The sequence below is a fragment of the Chelonia mydas genome, chromosome 6, assembly GCF_015237465.2.
Source record: "Chelonia mydas isolate rCheMyd1 chromosome 6, rCheMyd1.pri.v2, whole genome shotgun sequence".
In the NCBI taxonomy this organism is placed as follows: Eukaryota; Metazoa; Chordata; order Testudines; family Cheloniidae; genus Chelonia; species Chelonia mydas.
In genome coordinates, this window is record NC_051246.2 from 82,392,321 (window position 1) to 82,414,207 (window position 21,887).

At 40.9% G+C, this 21,887-nt stretch overlaps 1 protein-coding gene and 1 long non-coding RNA gene across 4 annotated transcripts; both read left to right on the forward strand.

Annotated features, from left to right (window-relative positions):
- Positions 1 to 1,662: 1,662 nt before the first annotated feature.
- Positions 1,663 to 19,248, forward strand: LOC119566441. 3 transcript variants are annotated; one of them, XR_005225545.2, is made up of 4 exons: positions 1,663 to 1,797; positions 9,487 to 9,623; positions 15,547 to 15,591; positions 18,538 to 19,248. It is a non-coding gene; the product is annotated as an uncharacterized LOC119566441 (long non-coding RNA). The 3 variants fall into 3 exon arrangements; XR_005225544.2 differs by lacking the exon at positions 1,663 to 1,797 and adding an exon at positions 8,886 to 9,404; XR_005225543.2 differs by lacking the exon at positions 1,663 to 1,797 and adding an exon at positions 8,902 to 9,162.
- On the forward strand, positions 2,845 to 5,244 carry FOXG1 (forkhead box G1). Its single transcript, XM_043549479.1, has 2 exons — positions 2,845 to 4,337; positions 4,842 to 5,244. The coding sequence occupies exon 1, from the start codon at positions 2,922 to 2,924 to the stop codon at positions 4,317 to 4,319; it is 1,398 nt and encodes a 465-aa protein (XP_043405414.1). The 5' UTR covers positions 2,845 to 2,921; the 3' UTR covers positions 4,320 to 4,337; positions 4,842 to 5,244.
- Positions 19,249 to 21,887: the final 2,639 nt, after the last annotated feature.

The following is a 21,887-nucleotide window of genomic DNA, read 5'->3' on the forward strand; positions in this document are numbered from 1 at the left end:
TTTTTCAACACAAACACCCAGCTGTGTCTATTTTAAAAGCAGTTCAATGACAGCTTGCACTTATGAGCATGCAATCAGCTAATTTCGCTTTTTTTTCTTCTGTGTTAATCAACACTTTCCTTCCTGCATATCAGAGTACAAATAGTATAGTTACTCCACATCAGTAAATGTTTACGTAACCTGTCCTTTCTCAAGAATCCGGTTACACCGAATCATTACATGCTAGACAGAGTAAGAAAATGCACTGGGCCCAGCCATCCCAAAGGGATCCCATGCACCGTAATAATACATATTAAATGTGCATCATCATTATCATATGCACAGACCTTACCTTTCCTCTGACCCTGTCCTATCAGAGGATCATGCCATAGTCCACACCACAAGTTTTCTGAAGAATTCCAATACACTGGATACAGATCTGTGCATTGATATGATTATCATTTAAAACGATTAAAAATACGAAAACATTTATTTTAAAAAAAGTTTGATCATTGACTTCTATTTTTTGTCAGTAGCGCCCTGTTACAAAATAGGATAAATAAATACAATTGTGGTAAGGTCATTCGAGGTTAATCCAATGCACAGAGTTCATGCCATCCCCAATTGCAATCGTTTATTATTGGCCAATTGTAATTGTTCTTCTTCTTCTTCTTCTTCTTCTCTCTCTCTCTCTGACACACACACACGTATTCGTTGCTGAGTTCAAACCTGAGTTTCCATAGGATGAATTTCATTTATTACAACTGAACTTTTCACATATTTTTTACTGCATCGTTCTTTTTTTTTCCTTTTACCCGCCATAATCCTACAGAAGAAGCACACAAGTGTAAGATATTTATGCAGTGATAGAGTAAAATGTCTGTTGCCCTTTTGTATTGCTTTGTTTTTAATGTGATCCATATGTTTTCCCTCGGTGATATTTTGCCCTTCTGCTTCCTCAGTAAAAAAGCCTATGTGTTTCAAGCCTAGAGTAAGGAAGGATTTGATCTGGATGACTTAACACTGAATTCCTGTCCCCAGGAAATCTTAGCCGTACACTCACTTCTTTCCCATCGTATTTATTTAAAGAACATTAGTAGGAAAGGAGTGCTACAAGATAATTTCATTTAACTCAGCAGCACCCAACTCTTATGGTCCCAGCCTCTTCTGCCCTCCCTCTCCCTCCCCAAGAATAAGAACAGCAGAACCACAACATTACGGATCGCGGAAACAAAGGAAACAAATTGCAACACATAGTGGGTGGATTATTTATATATCTATTTCATGTATACATACATATCTGTACATGGCCTACTTTTCTTTCCCGGTTGAAAACGAACGCGGTGAAAAGAAGAGAAACCAAACAACAAGAAGCGTCATACGCTGATGTTGAAAAGAAACACCTTGAAGGAAGGAGCATTTCCCGGGGAGAAAGAGTGGTGGGGATCATTTCCGATTGCAAGTGAAACTTTAAAGTGGCAATAAGGCGCAGAGAATAAAATTCAGAAGATAGGAGGTTACAGGCAAATCCTTACAACATGCATTATTTTCAGTCTTATCTCTCCCCCCCGCCCCACACCACCTTGTTTTTATCTCCCCTCCCCCCATCCTTTTAACTCACACATTTCGGAGATTAACAAACAAGAGAGCAATGGCCCGAACGGCTGAGCTTGTCAAGTGCACCATAACTGGGTGGAAGTAGCCGCAGCTCGTTTCTTCCCCGAAGGGCCGATGTGCAGGACCCCGACTGCCCCTGGATCAAGATCACGTCCTATTATCCCCGCTTTCCCGGGAGAGGACCGAGACGCAAGGAGGGTTGTAAGTAAATCTTTCCTTCTCCCCCCCCCCCCCCAAAAGATACAGCCCCCTGCGACATAAAACCAACAGAGCAGAACAAACACACCCGGGGGGGGGAGGGGAAGAAACCCTCCCAAAACATGTTTCTAAAGCAAGCTCCAAAAATATTTGTCCCTTAAAACTGATGTTTTCAAAAAGTAAAAGCTCATCAACACAAGGGGCCTACAAGAATACACTGCGCCGAGAGACAGTGCCTGGCTCCGCAAAGTAGTACCTCTCCTCTCCCAGCACCATCACCACCATTGCCTTCTCCGGCCCCCTCCCCCAACCTCTCACTTCCTTCGCCTTAAAAAAAGGGGTGTGGGGGTAGAAGCAAACTTTAATCGCTTAGAAAAAATACTGAAGTATAAAACTAAAATGATCCAATACACTGGGATGGGGAGATGTTGGTTTCAGAGGAGTGGAGTGTGGACGAGAGGGAGGCATGAGAAAGGTAAGCCTCCGCGGCAATGCGTCCTTCCCCTGGTATCCCTGCGCGGCAGGGGGCTTTGGCGGTGCTTGGGAGCTGGATGGGAGGGGGGGCGCGCAGGAGGAGGAGAGAGAAGGGGCGAGGGAAGAGGAGGAGAGGGGAGTTCTGATTGGCTGGCTCCGGGAGAGACGCTCCTGCACGCCGAGGTTTCTGATTGGGCGACCGGTGGAAAAGGTTAAACCAAAAATTTTTTTACAGCCCTAGCGTGTGTCTGTAGCTCTGAAATTAATTGTGGCTAAAGCTGTCTCTATAGCTGCCTCTGCTGCTCTCCGCCGCCGACCCGCCCGGCTGCCGCTGTCCCCCCCCGGGCTCTGGTGGAAGCGGGGGGACCGGGCACCATGCAGGAGTGCCGAGCGGGGCTGTGATTGCGCTCAGGGGCTCCGAGCCGGGGGATCGGGGTTCGGTTTTCCTCTTCCCTCCCCGGCGGCTCCCGTCCTTGCTACATGCCTTGCCGGCGCCTGCGACTGCGGTCCACCTGCACTGCTGCCGCTCCAGCCCGGGGTGCCGCCACCTCGCTGCCCCGCGCGGCCGCCGCCGCTGCCTCCGCCCCGCGCGCTGCTGCCTGGGCCGCCGCCGCCGCCGCAACTTTCCCCCCACCCCCCCGGGCTAGTGTGTGATGTTGGACATGGGAGATAGGAAGGAAGTGAAAATGCTGCCGAAATCCTCCTTCAGCATAAACAGCCTGGTGCCCGAAGCCGTCCAGAGCGACAACCACCCCACCAGCCACCCCCACCACCACCCCCACCACCATCACCATCACCACCACCACCACCACCCGCAGCAGCAGCAGCAGCCCCAGCGAGCTGCCCCGGCCGAGGAGGAGGAAGAGGAGAAGAGCCAGCTCCTCCTGCAGCCCCCCGTGGGGGCGGTGGCGGCGGCGGCGGCGGCCACCGCCTCTGGCACCTTGGAGGTGGCCAAGGAGATCCTGCCGGGCAAGGGGGAGCCGGGCTCGGCCGCGGCCGCCGCGGAGCTGGAGGAGAAGGAGAAAGCGGCGGCGGCGGCGGAGGAGAAGAAGGGGGCGGCGGAGGGGGGCAAGGAAGGGGAGAGCGGCAAGGAAGGGGAGAAGAAGAACGGCAAGTACGAGAAGCCCCCGTTCAGCTACAACGCGCTGATCATGATGGCCATCCGGCAGAGCCCCGAGAAGCGCCTCACCCTCAACGGCATCTACGAGTTCATCATGAAGAACTTCCCCTACTACCGGGAGAACAAGCAGGGCTGGCAGAACTCCATCCGCCACAACCTCTCCCTCAATAAGTGCTTCGTCAAGGTGCCCCGCCACTACGACGACCCGGGCAAAGGGAACTACTGGATGTTGGACCCTTCCAGCGACGACGTCTTCATCGGGGGAACCACGGGCAAGCTCCGCCGGAGATCCACCACCTCCCGGGCCAAGCTGGCTTTCAAGCGAGGCGCTCGGCTCACCTCCACCGGACTGACATTCATGGATAGGGCTGGATCTTTGTATTGGCCTATGTCCCCGTTCCTCTCCCTGCACCACCCCCGGGCCAGCAGCACTTTGAGTTACAATGGGACCACGTCCGCCTACCCCAGCCACCCCATGCCCTACAGTTCAGTGTTGACTCAAAACTCTTTGGGAAACAACCACTCCTTTTCCACGTCTAATGGGTTAAGTGTTGATAGACTAGTCAATGGAGAGATACCTTATGCCACTCATCACCTCACAGCAGCAGCTCTGGCCGCCTCAGTGCCATGTGGCTTGTCAGTCCCCTGCTCTGGCACCTATTCCCTAAACCCTTGCTCTGTAAACCTTCTAGCAGGACAGACAAGTTACTTTTTCCCCCATGTTCCTCACCCTTCAATGACTTCTCAAAGCAGCACTTCAATGACGGCCAGGGCAGCCTCCTCCTCCACGTCTCCACAGGCGCCCTCCACTCTCCCTTGTGAGTCCTTAAGACCTTCTTTGCCAAGTTTTACAACAGGACTTTCCGGGGGACTTTCTGATTATTTCACACATCAGAATCAGGGGTCTTCTTCAAACCCTTTAATACATTAACATCCATGGGACCAGACTGTAAGTGAACATTTTACACACATTTGCATTGTAAATGATACTTAAAAGAAAAACAAAAAAGTCCAGGTATTTTTTATTAAGTCCCCCATTTTCTGTACGTTTGTTCAGTCTTTAGGGTTGTTTATTATTCCAACAAGGTGAGGAATGTCAGCAAGGTGCAATGTGGGGAGATGACATTGTAGACTATGAAGTTTGGAAGTCAAAATTATAGTAGAATGTGTATCTAAATAGTGACTGCTTTGCAATTTTTATTCAAATATGACAAGTCTATCACTAAAAACCTCCAGATTTTCCATGTTTGCAGTATTATAAGTTATCATGGATATGTTGGTGGATGCAGACCCTGAAAAAATACTAAATTTATTAAAACAATGAAAAAATTAAAATGTAATTTGTATTTAAGCAGAAGTAATAGTAAAAGATGCCCAAGAACTACATTTTGGCCATTGATTATTTTGTCCTTTTCTTTAATGAGCTGATTTTTTGATTTTTGTTTACTTTTAGACCAAAGATTGGGTTTTAGAAAATGCACTCAATGTCCGAAGTAATTTAAACCAACAACAACATTGTTTCAGCTTGCAGCACTGCCCGTTCAAATGAATCAGAAGGGGACAAAATTAATGATTGCCTTCAGTTTGTGTTGTGTATATTTTGATGTATGTGGTCACTAACAGGTCACCTTTATTTTTTTTCTAAATGTAGTGAAATGTTAATACCTATTGTACTTATAGGTAAACCTTGCAAATATGTAACCTGTGTTGCGCAAATGCCGCATAAATTTGAGTGATTGTTAATGTCGTCTTAAAATTTCTTGATTGTGATACTGTGGTCATATGCCCGTGTTTGTCACTTACAAAAATGTTTACTATGAACACACAGAAATAAAAAAATAGGCTAAATTCATATATACTTGATAGTTTTTTTGTCTCTTTTATTAAATAGAATTAATATGCAAAAGGCATTAAAGCTATAGGGAATTCAAAGTGCTAGATAGGTAGGCCCCCATTTTTCACATGCTCCTTTTTTTCTTAATTGACGTATTTTTTTTAAATCTACATTATATTTTTAAAGGAGCAGGCGATTTAATCAAAAGCTAAGACCGCTAGATTTTTTTCTTTTTTAATCAGAATTCCCCATTGACTTCAATGGGGAGTTCTGCTTAAAAACTGTTCGTACGGCATGGCCCCAGTTACTATACTACGTATTAAATTAGAGGCGTCACAGACGTTACATCTTGAGCTTATGTAAATATATGTGTATAAAAGAGATAATTTAAATATACCCACTACATATATATATAACTTTGTGATAATTTCCAAAACTAATTCAAGGAATAATTCTTCTGAAAAGGTTAATTTTATTTTTAAGTCAATTGGGGACATATAAATGGCTTACATTTCTATATATTTTGTATAAGGTGTTTAATTTCCGTGTTTGGCTTATATATGGATAGATATAGCTAGATGTAATACATGTGTATACATATAAAACGACAATCCTTTCCTTAAAGGGGGGCCGGGGGGAAGACGGTTCAGGAAGCATATACACTTTTAATGCTGCAAACACGTTTGCTTAAAATATGTGTAAAAGTATTCATAGTTATCAGTCACCAGATATTGTTCCTTTGGCTGTTCCTCCTCCCTACCCCCCCCCCCGCCCCCCCAGCGGTTAAAGAGTCTAATAAAGATGTGCGGAAGTTGCCGTATATTACAGTGAAAGGTAGTGCTGAAGTGGTCACATGTTGTAATGGATTGCATGGCAATGTTTCATATTTTCAAAAATAATTATCAGTTTAAATGTGAAGCACTAAAATGAATCTTTTACACATTCTGCCCTCCAGCGATAAATATTCACTGGAAGCCCACTAGCATATAAAAACATACGTACGTAAGTATCTTTCATTTGATGGAGAATTGAGCCTTTTGCTTTAAGGGGGGCAATGCTACTACTTTCTTATGCAGTACTTGATCCTAAAAAGAATCAGTTTCTTGATGAGTTTAAGAAATCCTATGAAAGCCGCAACTCTTGAAAATAATTAGAAAACTTGTGCAAAAAGGTTTACGAACTAATTGGATCCCGCAGTGAGTCCGTGGAAGACAAGTTGTTCATTTGTTACAATTGTATAGTCTGAAATGTGTTCTGCAGTAATGCAATAAGCCGGCTACTTCTCACAATAGGCCCAATGAAAAATAATCTCTATCCCGGAGATGTTATCGGCAAACACTTTAAAGAGTTGATCTTAAAAGACTGGGGGGTAGAGGGGGAAGGAGTAACAGCAAACCTAAATTCTTGAAACCAGAATATTGACGACACTGGGACAGAGAAAAAAAGATCTTCTGAAAATAAGAATTAAACAAGCAGATGCAAGCAGATCTGTAGGGAAGAGAGAGGAGTGAAAGGTTAAGGGGGAGCTGGGACAGCAAGCTCTGCACATATGGGGAGATGGAGAGAAACCGCTGATATTCTTGGCTTCCATTCTAAATTCAGCAATTCACATGAATCGTAACAGGAAGGAAAAGGTTGCTTTGTTTTAGTATAAAGGGATGATACCTCTTTGAAGCCCTCCCCCAAATTCTTCACTCTATTGCAATTTAAATTCATGCATCAAAGAAAAATTGATCGCAACAACTACAAATAAAAAGACCTCGAAACAATCAAATCTGAAATTGCACTTGATCAGAAAAAAATCTGTGTGAGTTTAAACTGTTAAAACGTGGAGTCTCCGTTAGGTATATTTTTACCTAAGCAAATTAAAAGAATGGCATCTGCTGCAGCTGACAAAGGACATGATTTATTATTTAACACTTGCAATTGGTTGCATATTGTGGGAAATTCAATAGCACGTATTTAAGGTGTTATTCCATGTGCAATCTCCCTCCCCCCCCCCCCCCCCCCCCCCGCTCCCGAAAACGCCGATAATGTATTGAGGATTGAAAATAGAAGCCAGATCGGTTGAAAGCATAATCTCGCCATGTCAATGTTTTTCGTGGGTTAATAAGCATTAATTAGGTAAACGTAATGGATAATAATTCTGAGAAAAGGTGTTACAACTGTATTTTTATATATGCTTCCAAAAGAGAAGGTTTAAACAAGCACTCATTCTTTATGCTTTACTTAAGGTTCAGTGATAAACTACTGCCTAAGCGATTCAGGTCTTATTGACTTTTTCTCTTCTCATTGAAGCGGGGGAGAGGAACATGGTTTTTTGGTAGTTTACTCAAGTTACCATATAAATATTACCTGGGATAAAAATGTCTTTGGAAGGCAAAGTGCTAACGTAGTACTATATTGTAACAGGCCTATTAAGGCCCAAAATTTGTCTTGGATTTACCTCCTTCCCACCCTACAAGTTAAACCTTTTGTTCGTTCATGGTGTCTTTTCAAACATACATATGACAGTTTGGTATGGAATTTAAGGCATTTTTTTATCCTTCAAGCAAATAATGATGTGATCTGATATTGTTTCCATAAACTCTTGGCATGTGAACGTCTGACGTCGAACTTTTAAGAACTTTTACTGATTTTTTAAAAATTATTTATCACGTGTCAAGACATACTAGGGGCCTTTGTTGGCGTTTCCTTATTCATATTGTTTATGGGTTTTTTAGAATTAAGAAGCTATTGCTATTTTTCTGGTTATTGCACTTGTCGGTATAGTTCATATTAAAGAAACTTTCAAGTGTATTTTTACTTGATTGAGTAAATGATTGAGTGGTAATGAGCTCCGATATGAGTAGAAAACACAGCCCAAATTTATAGTGAGGCATTAAGCGAGCGTCCTCTTTTAATTTCGATATTTTCTTTAAAATATTTTATATTTCTCTAACATATTTTATATACCATAAACTGGCTTCATTCAAATTCTAAGTGTTATGTAGAACAAATGTGAGCCAAAATCATTTAAATGATAAAAAAGGATGATATAACCTACCCTAAATTCGACGGTTATTTGGATGATACCTTTAAAAAATGTCTGACCCCTGTACAAGTTTTGGTAGGAGTGTATTGTACTCATTGTGACCCCTTTTGCATGATGATTAAGGTTTATGTCCGAAAGTATTCAAAGGGGATTTTCTTCACCTCCTCACCACCCGTTATGCGATTAGACTCCGGCAGCACTTACCCCTTCCTCAGGCAAATTTCACTGAATTCCAGTTACTCCATAGCTGAACTCAGTGAGAATTTGGCCTTGGCAGAGTCGGTGTTGAATAAGACCCATTGTTATTTTTAGTGTTTGTATTATTTTATTGGTCATAATATTTTCCTAAGGACAGAAGAATCTATAGGTGTATATATTTAAATCTATATTCATATAGGAACACAGAGTTAACCATATGGAAGCGAAGATAAACCCTTATATATGCTCTGTCTTATATACGCTACTATATATACACTACTATATACAAATAGATATTCTTTATATACTTATAGAATATATAAAATATATATACACATATATAGAATATAGAAATATACAATTTATTATCTATATAATTTTTCACAATAGCTTCTGGACAGATTTGTATGTCCAGTGCTCTTGTTTTGAAGAATGTTTTCCTGTGGTGAAGGTGCCAGGGTAAACGGGTCAAAAAGTGGTGGAGAACTGGGTTAGCAAAAGGTGAAGGTGAAGATCATTAGAGGTTTTAGGGCTGGCTGTGGCTGTTCTGCTGGGTTTGTGTGGCTGTGCCCAGAGGGCGGAGTTCCTGCATATTCCTACCTCACCGGAGAACCTGCCCTCAACTCCACTGCAGTTTATTCCAGACAGATGGGACCCTCCAGAAAGAAAACCTGCCCAGCAATCTCAGCAAGCCTTCCCGCCAGCAGGGTAGGTGAAGTTAAAGAAAACCTCCACTACTTCTCCCTACAGGCAGATCCCTGTGATGCGAATTAAAATACATGACAGACTTCTGTCTACACATACTATTTTCCTCAACCCGAATAATAACCAGCTCGCCTGCACGACTGAAGTAGAGTTTTAAAAACCCCGGTTACATCTGAACTGTTTGTGCCCAAAGTTAGGATTGTTCCTCTTCTCCCTCCCCCGCCCCCCTCTTTAATTTTAACCAGGTAAGCTGCACATTTCTTCATTATTTTATAAATTCTGCCGGAAAATCTATGAGTTTATTTTTAACTTTATTTCTTTTTCTAGTTAAGAGGACTAAAGCCAAGGAAGTGACACATGTGCAGTGTTTTGTTTGGCTTTTTAAGACGCTGGGCAGAACTACCTGTACCTGCAAGAAAAGAAAGGATGCCAGGGTGGTGGCGATACTTTTCCGTGCAGACTTGGTGAGTGTACATTTTATTCCTCTGCACTCGTAAAACGGCTGTGCTCACTGGTATCAGCAATATTTACACGTAGATCTTGGGACGTGATTTATCTTTTCGATCTCACCATAAAGTGGAAGTATGCTTTAGCGTGAACAATTTAATACGTGCGTTCCTTTTCCAGAATTAAAGCTGCTATTTAATCGAAGTCTTAGTAATAGATGCCCTTTCGGTGTATGTGCTGGAGGGGAGGTGGGGGTGGACTGTGTTTCTAAAAAGTAAAAAATAAAATAACAACATTTAACTTTGGGGTTTTACAAATAGGGATAGGTTTTTCGGGGGGGGGGGGGGGGGAGGGTGTTACGCCTTTCCGGTATAGTGAAAATATTGTTAAGTTTCCGAAACGCACAGGAAGCTACTCTTGTCAAAAATTATATGAGAACAAAGATGGAGACTTTTAAAATAATGTATATAAAACTAGCATCTCCTTTCCTCTGGATATACCAGCAGGCAAACGCTTGCCCCCAGAAATGAAGAATGAATCACTTGACAATTTCAAGCTCCACTCTAGAGTTTGGGGGGGTTTTGTTTTATTTTATTTTATAATAGATCAAGGCATTTCTGCTCGTCTTTCCCCCTCCCCCTCGGCCTAAAATGCTGTGCCCCTGCGTGCCAGAGATATTGAGATTTTAATCTATTTAGGTGCTATACTTTGTAAAACGAGAGGGTGGTGACAGTATTGTCCTGCTCGATCTATGGATTTGACAAACTTGATCATATCTCCAGGGGAAAAAAAAAAACCCTGCTTCTAGACTGCCTGAAGTTCTGGCCTTCGAAACGGTTGGGGGGGAAAGAACAATACACCTTGCCCGACTCTATTAATGATTTTAATTCCCTTGTTCCGCAATTTTAAATCTCATGAAAATAATTATTTTTTAATACACCAATTTAAGTTACCAAAACGCAGTGAGATAAGACACCTGCTGAAGGTAATCAGAGCAAATAGTAATGAAGTATTGAGGGGTGGATCTCCCCATTCACATTGCTGGAAATGGAAGCCGTGTACAGTTCGTTTTCCGGGGAAATTTATATACAAAGCATGACTTAACTTTCAAGAGAGTTGACAAATTGTTGACAGTTTGGCAGAAACCTGCCTATAGATTAAATTGGTTCCGTAAGGTATAAATAAGACATCTGTTGATTTCTTTACAAATGAGTTTGGATTTAGAAATCTATAGGTTTATATATTGGTGCTTATATCGATATGCTTCTATCGGTCACTATAGCTATCTCGGTCGTACATCCAGTGCAAAGCTGCTGTGAGAGAGACAGCAATAGGGATAGCCGCAGATGGTTAGATCGAGAGGTATATAGATATAGCTATCGCGATGGATATGCTGCGCTTGCCGTCCTCAGAAACAATGTGAGCAGTGAGGAGTCTGCCGTGCCTGGGAGCTGCTCTCAAAGCAGCAAGGTGAGGGCGCTCTTGTCAAACAGGAGAGCTGGAGTTCCTTGCTTGTCACACACATACAGGTTCGATTTTCAGGTGCCAGAGAAAATGAATATAGAGCAAAGCCATTTAAAAAAAAAAGAAAAAAAAAAGTCGATCCTTAGTGTTTACACAGTGCCTGTTTCAGATCTCAGCACTTTATCTGCCAGTTGATAAAACTGTGTTTTCCCTGTGGTAGACATTTTTTAAAGGATTTTGCCCCTTTCTCTTTCCTGTTCCTCACCAATTTGGCAATGACTCTTACAATGATTCGGCTGATCTGCTTCTCAGGCAAAGTTTACATTTGCTTTAACGATACATACCTTTCGGTGATCGCAGCTGGGGACGGGTCGTGTTGGATTTTTCCTGTGAGCTGACAACAATATGGGAATCGTGTATTAAAGCACGAAACCCAAGCAACTGCCTTCTTACCCCTTTTACAATGCCATTTAATAGAACACAGCATCTGAGCAAGTCACCTCAATAAAACACTGGAGAAATGTTACAGATATCCGTGTTTTAATTTAACTAAAGGATTATCAAAAACATCTTAATGGTGTATACATATAATTACCTCGCCAAGGCTATCAAATAAAATAGGAAGCATTTTTTTCTATTATCAGTGAGCAAGGTGGAGATATACTATTTAAACGTTTTTAATAATAATAATAACAACAACAATAAATTAATTACTAATAATTCTGTGGATGAGTGCCAGGACACATTACAATACTTAAAATAGGATTCCTTCTGTTTATGCCTAGCTGTTCTTAATTCTAGCGGACAGATTTATTTAATTTAGGATATACAGTCACACATGAGGCTGAAAAAAATCTTACATTTGTCATCCTGCACTAAAAATATTAGTAAATAACCCCAATAAAGTTAACTGAAAATTGCTGCTTAATGTTAAGACTGATATTAAGTGCATTCCTCATTCAAGCGAATCTGACTCATTCAGGTCAATAGGGGTTTGGAACTGCAAAGAAGGCAGGGACCCGACGGGCTGTTGGTTTTATTTTCTGTTGCACTGCATTCAGCAGATATCCTTTGCACGGTGACATGAGCCGGTGAGAAGAGCCGGATCTGCCGAAGTCTTGTGGAACAGGAGCTGGTGGAGCTCCGTCGGTTTTTCTCGGGATTCTGAGCTGAGTCGGAAAAGTTGAATTCTATAGGCGAGACCCTGGCTAAATTCTCAGCTGATTTCAATGGGGCCAGGACGTCCACCCAGAAATGGTCTGATAGAGGGTATTTAAGGTTAAATGATCTATTACATTCATCATATGCAATGGCAGATACGATTGCCTTTAACGGCCAAAAAAAAAAAACGGGTTAGGATCTGCACATAAAAAAAAGTCACATAATTTTTCAGTGGATTCGACGAGAGGCTCAAACCCTTTTTAAAAAAAAATTGTAACCGCATGTAAATAGTTAAACCCTGCTGTTAAAATTCGCGTTTTCCAAATGGCTACAAGATTTTCGAGAATTTAATACGAGTAATACACACCCCGACTGCCCTTTTCAGGTAAAAATCTCAGTGATGTTATAGCAAAGATGGCATTACCCTCCTTTTTCTCCCTAGGTGCGCGCGCGCGCACACACACACACTTCCAAACAGGCGTGTCAGTTCCACCAAGGAGACTCTTTAACTGAATATGTTAACTAAACAAAAGCTGAAACAATTATATGCTGACAGATTATTAGAGGAATCTGTTCAAGGGAATAAATGCAGATCTGATTAAATGTATCAGATAATAACTAATATTTGTTCATGCTATGGCTTGTAGCTGATTTTCAAATGCTATAGTGGTTAGAAAACCTAATTTTGTTCTTCTGAATGCACTTCCACTGTGTGTGCGTCTTGAAGGGAGAATCTCAGTGACATGAAATGGAAATTGTATTTTTGTTATCAAACGTTACGCATTAATGGGAAACACACGTGAACCGTATCAAAATTGCATTGAGCTAAAGTGTCAATGATCTTTTAAAAGAAATACATTCCACTGCTTTGGGAAGATATTCTGATTGTAAATATTGGGGTACATTTTCAGCATGAAAATTCTTAAATCGGCATTAAGTAATCATGTTATTATTTCCATAGCTGCTTATTCTATTTTGGTAAAGTTGTCTACTGCTGGAAAAATCGGAAAGCCACCTTTTCTGTCAGATCATGAATATAATTTATGACAAGATGGAAGGGTAGGAGTTATTAACACTATTTTTGATGATTAAATCGGTGGAGTTAAAAATTACTAATAATTAAATATGGATACTGCAGATTGTAAGTTGGAACAGCAAAATCGATTGTCTCTTCATCAATAAGACAAATGTTGGCTTGCTTCCTATTGATTAGTGTGTTTATTTATCCAGAGGTTTAGGTATTTACTTACATATTTCGGTTTCTTTGTCTCCTGATTATTATACCAGGTTGAAAGAAAGAGCTTATACCGGGAAACACTTGACAGATCCATTTTTAGCAAACTTGATAGTGGATTATTGCAATCCAATAAATTTAACAAATTACTTATACATGCTTGCTTTTGGAGCAACTAGGAAACTGTTTCAGATTAAAACCTCTTGTTGCATTCAGGGTTTTTGCTTTGAAATAAAGATAAATTATGTTTAGATACTTTTTTATTTAAAAAATAACCCTTTTAAATAAATGGTTTGGTGGAACTGAAGACATTACACGGGAATCATTCTTTGGCTTTATTTCCCCACTCTCTCCCTTCCTTTAAGTCTAAATATGATCCTAGCAATACAATAGCCTCAGGAGTTTTCTAACAGATAGAATTTCAGAATCTAGGGTTATATGAATATATAAATCAGACATCTGCTGATTTAAAAAGAATCTGCATTAAGATATCACAGTCGTACAATATAGTGACAAGATGCTTTAAATACCTTTGCGTCTTCATGTTTTAATATATTAAAAAGGTGTTGAGTCTATTCCTGTGAACTCTTTCAATAATTGGAGCATCATAGATTGAAATGGATCTTTTTTTAAATCTACATTTTAAATGAACATTAAGATACATCTGATGAAGTGAGCTGTAGCTCACGAAAGCTTATGCTCAAATAAATTGGTTAGTCTCTAAGGTGTCACAAGTACTCCTTTTCTTTTTATTAAGATACAGTAGCATCTTCTTTTGCGGCTGTTTCGGGAGATACAGTGACGTTTCAGCCATGTTTGCTATACTTTCCTATAATTCAGGAATGATAATATTACAAACGGCAATATTATTCAGCTCACAAATACCCATTCCACTCTATCGTTAAGGAAAAGCTGTAAAGAAGCAGTGTAAAAACGTAGTCACTGAGGAGGAATTATTCCTGTGGTAGTCATCAGATCATTATACTCCACAATAAGAAAGGAGCCAAAACATTTTAACGGTGAAGATAATTAACTGTTGGAACAATTTACCAAGGGTCATGGTGGATTCTCCGTCACTGGCCATTTTAAAATCAAGATTGGATTTACACACACACACACACACACACACACACACACACACACACACACACACAGCATTTCTGTGGGGAAAGGGGGGGAGTTCTATGGCCTCTGTTGTACAGAAGGTCAGACTAGATGACCATAGTGGTCCCTTCTGGCCTTGGAATCTGACTCTATTACAAGAAGGAATTATTTATTTTGCATAGATGGTGAATTCATACGTTTCCCAAGCTGTGTTTCAACTTATCTACCCCAAAACTGTCATTAACATCTGTAGGTAATTTTCCTGTTTGTCAGAAGAGTGTTTAAGGGTAAGCATTATAATATCAATACTGTTCTAAAGGTTGGGAAATGAAACCAATGTGGGATCCTTTGTTTATGATCCTGCCTAGCTGTCAAATCGCAATCTAAAAATATTAGTGCTTTTTGACTTTGAACAACTGCTTTCTTGCAACTTGTAGATGTAAAATGCCAGCGTATCAGATGATCGCATAGATAATCTCCTCCCGCACTCTTTCTCTGGTATAGTTGAAGGTATATTCTTGAATCTTATAGCGTTAAGTCTTTCCTGTGAATGAACTAGAAAACACTCGACAGGTCGTGAATAATCGTTTTAATGAGTGTGTAAAGCGTGCGACGGGGTGCACGGAGCTGTCGGGTTAAACAAACAACTTGTACCCTGACGAAATCTGATTGTTAAAGTGCAAAGTGGTGTCAGTCCAATTTCCATCCCAGTCCTAAAAACCACAGATCTAAGTCGCGGGAGTCCAATTTTCCCCATTAAAGAAAAATAACAATATTTTCTGAACGCAAGTGTGATCTTCTTTAATGTTAGTCCACTCCTTACTGAACAAAAAGACCATTGGCAAACCATAAAGGTATCAAGGTTCTTGATTTGGTTTTGTCTTACGGAACAAGTTAACAAGTTTATTTCTGACATTTTACTAGAGATTATCTGATCGATGTGGTAAATATTTTCCCACTTTTTTGTTTGTTCACAGATCATTCGAGGTAAACGTGGGGTTAACTGGATCTTAATAACTGAGGTGGGTAACACTGTATTGAACTAAGATTATAGCTATTAACATTTGCGAGATGTTTGGATTTCAGGTAGATTTTCTAGCAAAGGCAGGTACCGGAATTGGGTTTAATTAAGATGGAGATACTATAATGTTCAACTATAGACACTTTGTGAATACTCAATATCCAAGTCATCAGCTCCCAGGAAGACAACTGTCAGTAAAATGTTGTGGAAAGAGATAGAGACTAAAAACTGAGGGGGAAATATTGCAGGTGTTTATTATTTTTAATTATTATTATTTTATTTAACAATAAAATAATTAATAACTATTAATAATAATTACAATATAAATAACAACCTCCAGATAACTCAGAGCATCCGATATTCTCAGGAGAGACTGAAAGGTTTGCCTATGTTTGGGATACTCAGAGTTCTACTCTGCTTTTTAAAGAGAGACCCTTTATTTACTCAGAGAAAACCTCTCATTAAAATCAAATGGACTTTTACCTTTATTATTAATCAGCATCACCATCATCATAAACTTATTTTTACGGCAGCTAACGCCTTCAAAGTGGGCCCACATGGGCCAGACCCTGGAAATCCTACTGAAGTCAGGATTTGGTTTGAAAATACTAAGTGTGGGTCCACTCAGAGGAATACATAAAAGCGAATCATTGAAAACAACCCAAATGGAAAATCAAACCCGTTTTTAAATTCCCAGGCTACACGTCTCTATTTAATAGTTTTTGAAGAATTAGGTTAATACAAATCAGCTATATACATATCTTTATATCTCTATATATTTTGCATGCATATAAGTACAGATGTGGCGCCTGATCCTCTGTCCACTGATATTATGGAAATTTTGCCTGTGACATCAATGGGATCAGGATCTGGCCCTTTTATCATTTTGTATGGACATGCAGATGGCCTGATGACAGTATTTTCACATGTTGATTCCAGCCTGGTATTTCTATACTTCGAGTTAAAACTCTAGATTTATTTCAACACGATAATTTGGTACCGAACGCAGGGATGTTGTAGGTATTAAGGAAAGTGTATACATTGCCTTCTTGTCCTAAACGCAATAAAACTTATCTTGGGTCGGTGCCATAGAAATCACTGTCAAAACGCCCATAGATTTCAGTGGCATCAGGTTCGACCCGTTTTCCAAACATTTATAACTAATGCACCATACGATCACACAGGATTGAGGGAATGAAATCTGAAGAATATCCTATACAGTGAGCTATCCTTTGACAAACACGGTGTTCGAATGTTATGATTCCATCGATTGTTTTAAATAATTAGTTTACTCCGGCCACCCGCATGATGCAGATTGCAAAAATCCAATCTCCGTGTAGTTCTACTATTTAAGGGTCTTCTCCTCTGTTTCCTGCGCACCCATTGGGGTCAATGGGAGCTAGGGTTCAGAGATTAATTCCTCACGAGAAAAGGAAGACACATTATTCACAGAATAACACGCCTGGCACAGACAAACATAACCTTCTGCTACTTTCTGCTAGCCCTGAATTGATCCTGACAAAGAACCGAAAACAAACTATGGCTTCTTATGTTTTCGAAACATTTTCATTTTTAACAAAAAATGTTTTCAAAATGTTTACTTTGTGTAATACGCACCTACACCGTTCGTCCAGTAGTTTAGGTAATAAATAAGGTTGTCTATGTGTAACCCTTTAAAAAGCAGTGTCTGTATCATCCACAATATAGGCTCTCTATATAATCCTGTTTCAAATGTACAAACACACACGATATGAGGTTGTGTGTGTTTGTGGATTTACTTCTCAGAAGAAATGCACTATCAAAACACTAATTATATTTGAAAGGGAGCCGATTATTTGTCTGAGAAAGAATTACATCCTTGAATGTATATTCGGCACAGATCTCGTCTCCTGTCTGCAAAGAGGGTTGCAATTGTAGATCTGTCTCAAATGATGTACCCTAAAATGCAGGAAGGTGTATCACATTTCAGTTGTAGAGAAATGTGAGATAATCCATTTCTTTTACACACATCTGTAGGATGGTCGTTAAGGGAATGTTGAAATCGACATGCAGTTGCAACGGGAACGTGTTAAGAACATACATTCGTGTTCTTTACTACCGGAAACACAACGCTTTTAATATATAGACACGGGAATGATCCCAGTTAGTTATTAAACACTGTAACTCACCAGAGTTTTGGCCTACAAATCCTGTTTATTTTTTAAAAATGCCAAATTTGACATGCACATATTACTTTAGCTTGTAATTAAAATCTACCAACGGTGTGAATCATCAATGGTACTTTTTAGATTGTAAATTTATTTACTGGGATTTATTTACTGGGGTTTAAATGATTAATAACCCGATTAAACAGATTTCCTCGTCTCGCTAAACTTGTGCTGCGAATAATAATGATGATGACGACTCTTTCTGAATACTAGCTATAGCAGGGAATCTTGAAATCCATTTATCTGAGTATATTTTGTTCTGGTCTTTTTCAGGGTACTGCTCCATATTCCTGCTTTTTTAGTTCTTCCGCAACACCAGGACTGGTAGTCACTGATGACAGCCCTTTATCCAGATTCATAGGCTGGATTATTTTCATGTTTAGGGTGACGGGAGAAGGCGATTTGTCCCTAAAATGTACTAACTAGTGAGGCCACGGGAGACCTGCTTAGCATCTGGGCCTCAGGAGATGGGTACTTTTCCCTTTCAGAGTGGTTCCCGGATCATCTTTCTTTGGCTACCGGAAAATGCCAGGGGGTTGAGGGGGGCTGAGTAGAGCTCGCCACAGGCGTGAGGCAGACGGTGCAGTGTAGAGTGCGTTACTGTGTGTGGCTGTTTCTGGGCTGTGTTCTCTACCACTGAATGCATCCGATGAAGTGAGCTGTAGCTCAGGAAAGCTTATGCTCAAATAAATTTGTTAGTCTCTAAGGTGCCACAAGTCCTCGTTTTCTTTCTACCCCAGTAGGTATCTTTGGAGGAAGAAGGTGACATGAAGAGGCGCGTCTGACAGCCAAAGTGGGGGAACTGTCCGGGAGAAGGACACATGATGAATTGGGAGCTGCGTGGTCACGGTGCAAAGGCAGAACAGGACAGTGTGCGGTTACCAAACGCTTCCCGCCCCCCCCCCCCCTTACCTCTTGAACAACAACGCAAAAAGAATTGGGGGGGAGGGGAAGAGAGATGCGGGTTGGGAGGAAGAGCTCGGAGGAGTTAGTGGCTGTCTAGAGTGTAAACACGAGCCCATCATCTCCTCGGGAGGAGGGGAGTCTGCTTTTGTCAAACCTGCTAGTGTCTGGAAGATAAAGGCAAAGAGGCCACTGGACCAGCCTGAGATTCTGCCTTGAAATCTGGACCCAAAATGATTCAAAGGACCAAAAAAGGGGGGGAAATAGTCTTAAAATCTCCCAAGCAGGCAGCTGTCCGGGGTTAAGACCGGTTACTTGTTAATTGCCTTGATACCGGAGAGAGGAAAGGCTGCCGCAGAACGCGAGGGGGAAAACGGGTTTAAACAATATCTGATTCCTTTCGTAACTTGGTGCAAGGCTCAGTTCCGCTGCAGCCCAGGCAGCTCTGGAGGTTGTGGGGAGGCTGGAGATGTAAATGTTGTAACTTCTCGGATTGCGTGTGACCCTGAGCGGTATTGCCATGATAACAATAAACACTTTAAAATCGACTAAACTAGCTCCTTCGTCCGTCAGCAAACGTCGCTTCGAGTCTCGAATACAACACTGTGGAATAGTCTAAGCGAAACGTTGCTCTGCAAAAACACTTCCCTTGCCAATCTCCCAGTGACTGGGCACACCCTGGCTCTCGGAGTTCTATAAACGACGCCGTCTTTCTATCAGTTACCAACAGCAGATTAAAATTCACTTCTATCCCTGTGTTCGTGGGAAGTGTGAGTGGGTGTCTGCGTGTGCTGGGGGAGGGGAGGAAGGGATCTGTTGCAATGAGTTCGTTTTGAACCTGCACCCAGACCCGTGTATCTGACCACGGGCAGTCAACTCCGGTTTTGGTCTGAAAACATATTCGAGAGAGCTCAGTGGGGAGAGAGAGCGAGAGAGCCAGATCCCTTCATTTTACTGGAAGTCTGTAGTATGCGGAGATCTGTACTACAACCAGACTTGATGTGACTGTGTCTACGGTTTCTTTTGCTACCTAGCCACATCTCTTATATTTAAAGGGAAGAAATAACGTTCCCTATGAATAATTACCCGGGGCGGCAGCCAGTATGGGGAAAGTGAATGGGGATGGAATTAGGGATAGAGCAATGTCCTCCCATAACTGATGGTAACACAAATTAAACAAGTATTATTGGGTCACACCATCCTATCAGTGCTGGCCCCAGCAGGGAACGAGGTGCTGCTGTTCAATGGGGAATATTGTTTAAGTGCTTATGACAATAAATGGCCCATTGCTATTAAAATAAAGGGGCGGTTGAGTTTCTAACAGTTGTGTTTTTAAAATATTATCTACTACGGCACCTGTGACAGCTAAAAAATAAAACTGAAGAAAAAAGGGATTCACATCTAAACAATAAAAATAAAATGTCTTATAGAAGAAAGCTAAGAAGGGTAGCGAGATAAGTGAGAGAGCTCTGTGTCCAAGGAAAACCAGACTTAGTTCACTATACCTAATATACAGAGTTAGCCAGTGTGTAGGATATACAAATAAACATCACAAGAAGATGCAGTTATCCCTGTTGAAATCAATATAGAACTTGGTTTAAGGTACAATCTGCAAATAATTATTTGTATATTGTATATTTGTAAAATAGATTTGTATATTTTTTGCTATCATTTTATCGGGAAATTATAATTTTGTTGATTTCCTCCTTTTGGATTTCGCCTCCCTTTTTAGTACGCAAGAAACTGATTCTGTTTACATTACCCACCACATTGTTTAATTACAAGAGACAGTGAACGATGCAGGGAAGGGAATGTTTCAGATAACGCTGATGAACGATTTCCCAGATATTTAAATTTACAACGTTTGTAGCTGGATAATAAATTGTAAGGATGTAATATTCTAGAGGGGAGCAAAAGGAAGGCAGATGATACACAAAGTACAGAATATTTAGGGACCATCTAATGACTGATGTTTACTATTTGTAAATTGTAGCCGTTGTTTGAAATAGGTTTCTCTTTTCTAACATGTCTCTTTATAAGGAAAGAAAGATGTGTCATTTGATTTGGCGCATTGCGGACAATAATGTTATTAAATCAGTTTTCTATTGAAATATATAACATTTAAAAGAGGCATGCTCAGAAGCAAAGGCTTTTAATGTATCCTTCGGGTAAACGATGTTATTTGGAGTAGAGCTCCAATAGCTCCTAGCCCAAAGCAATAATATCTCCAGAGAAATGAGAAAACGAAACAGTACCACCCTAAAGCCCATCTACATTTTCAGCAAAGCAGAAAAAACTCTTGCAATTGATGCTATACTCTAACGGCAACAAACTGCTCGGCCTAAATGAATATTAAACCGCCCCCAAATCAGCGACAGCGTGGCTTTGTCAAAATGAAACATGTAGGATTTCGAAGCTTTCCTAACCAGAGCTATTTCAGACACAAGCTTCTTTCGATGATGGTGGGATTTTCTTTTTCCCTACACGGGAAATGTGTAAAAGTAACCAAAGTGCTCTTTTGTAAATTACCAAAATGTAGTCTTTTGTTGTTGTTGCACTCACTGCTCCAGTTTTATGAAGCCCGGACTGCACTTTCACATCGTGTCATCCTAGAGGCAGCCCCTAAATCTAGACTGAAACAACATTTTTATCCCGTCATCAGACACGCAAAAAGGAAAAGTAATACATTTGATCTCCTGGAGCAAAGAGAGCGAGATACTGTAGCCTCCAAGCCTCTTTCAAACACTTCAGCGACTAGGAATGGGGCGGGGGGGGGGAAGGAGTGTGCATTAAAAATGATAAAATAAAAACATGATATGAAGATATATTTACTGTCAGCTGAGAGCCAAAACATTTATGCTCCCACGCTTTTTTGGAGCAAATAGGAACTTAAGTGATGCATTTTAATTATGTTAAGAAAATAACCCAGGGTCTCTTTTTTTCAGAGTCTAAATAAATAACAGAGTGTTCTGTACTGATGATGTCTGTAACTGGTGCTGTCCTCGCATATGCAACCACTACTGTGAGCTCTGAGAACCTGGGAAGAATGGGGTGTTACTGGCAATTTATGAAAGGAACTATCCATTATTTGTGGGTTTGCTGAAACAAAACCGTGCAAAGGCTTTTCTGACAGTCTGAGAGGTGAAAAGGGGGCCAATATTTTCCTAAAGCTACGGACCGGGATGAT

What these genes read in the sequence shown, in the direction of transcription:
- FOXG1 (XM_043549479.1), top strand. Translation starts at nt 2,922, where the DNA reads ATGTTGGACATGGGAGATAGGAAGGAAGTGAAAATGCTGCCGAAATCC.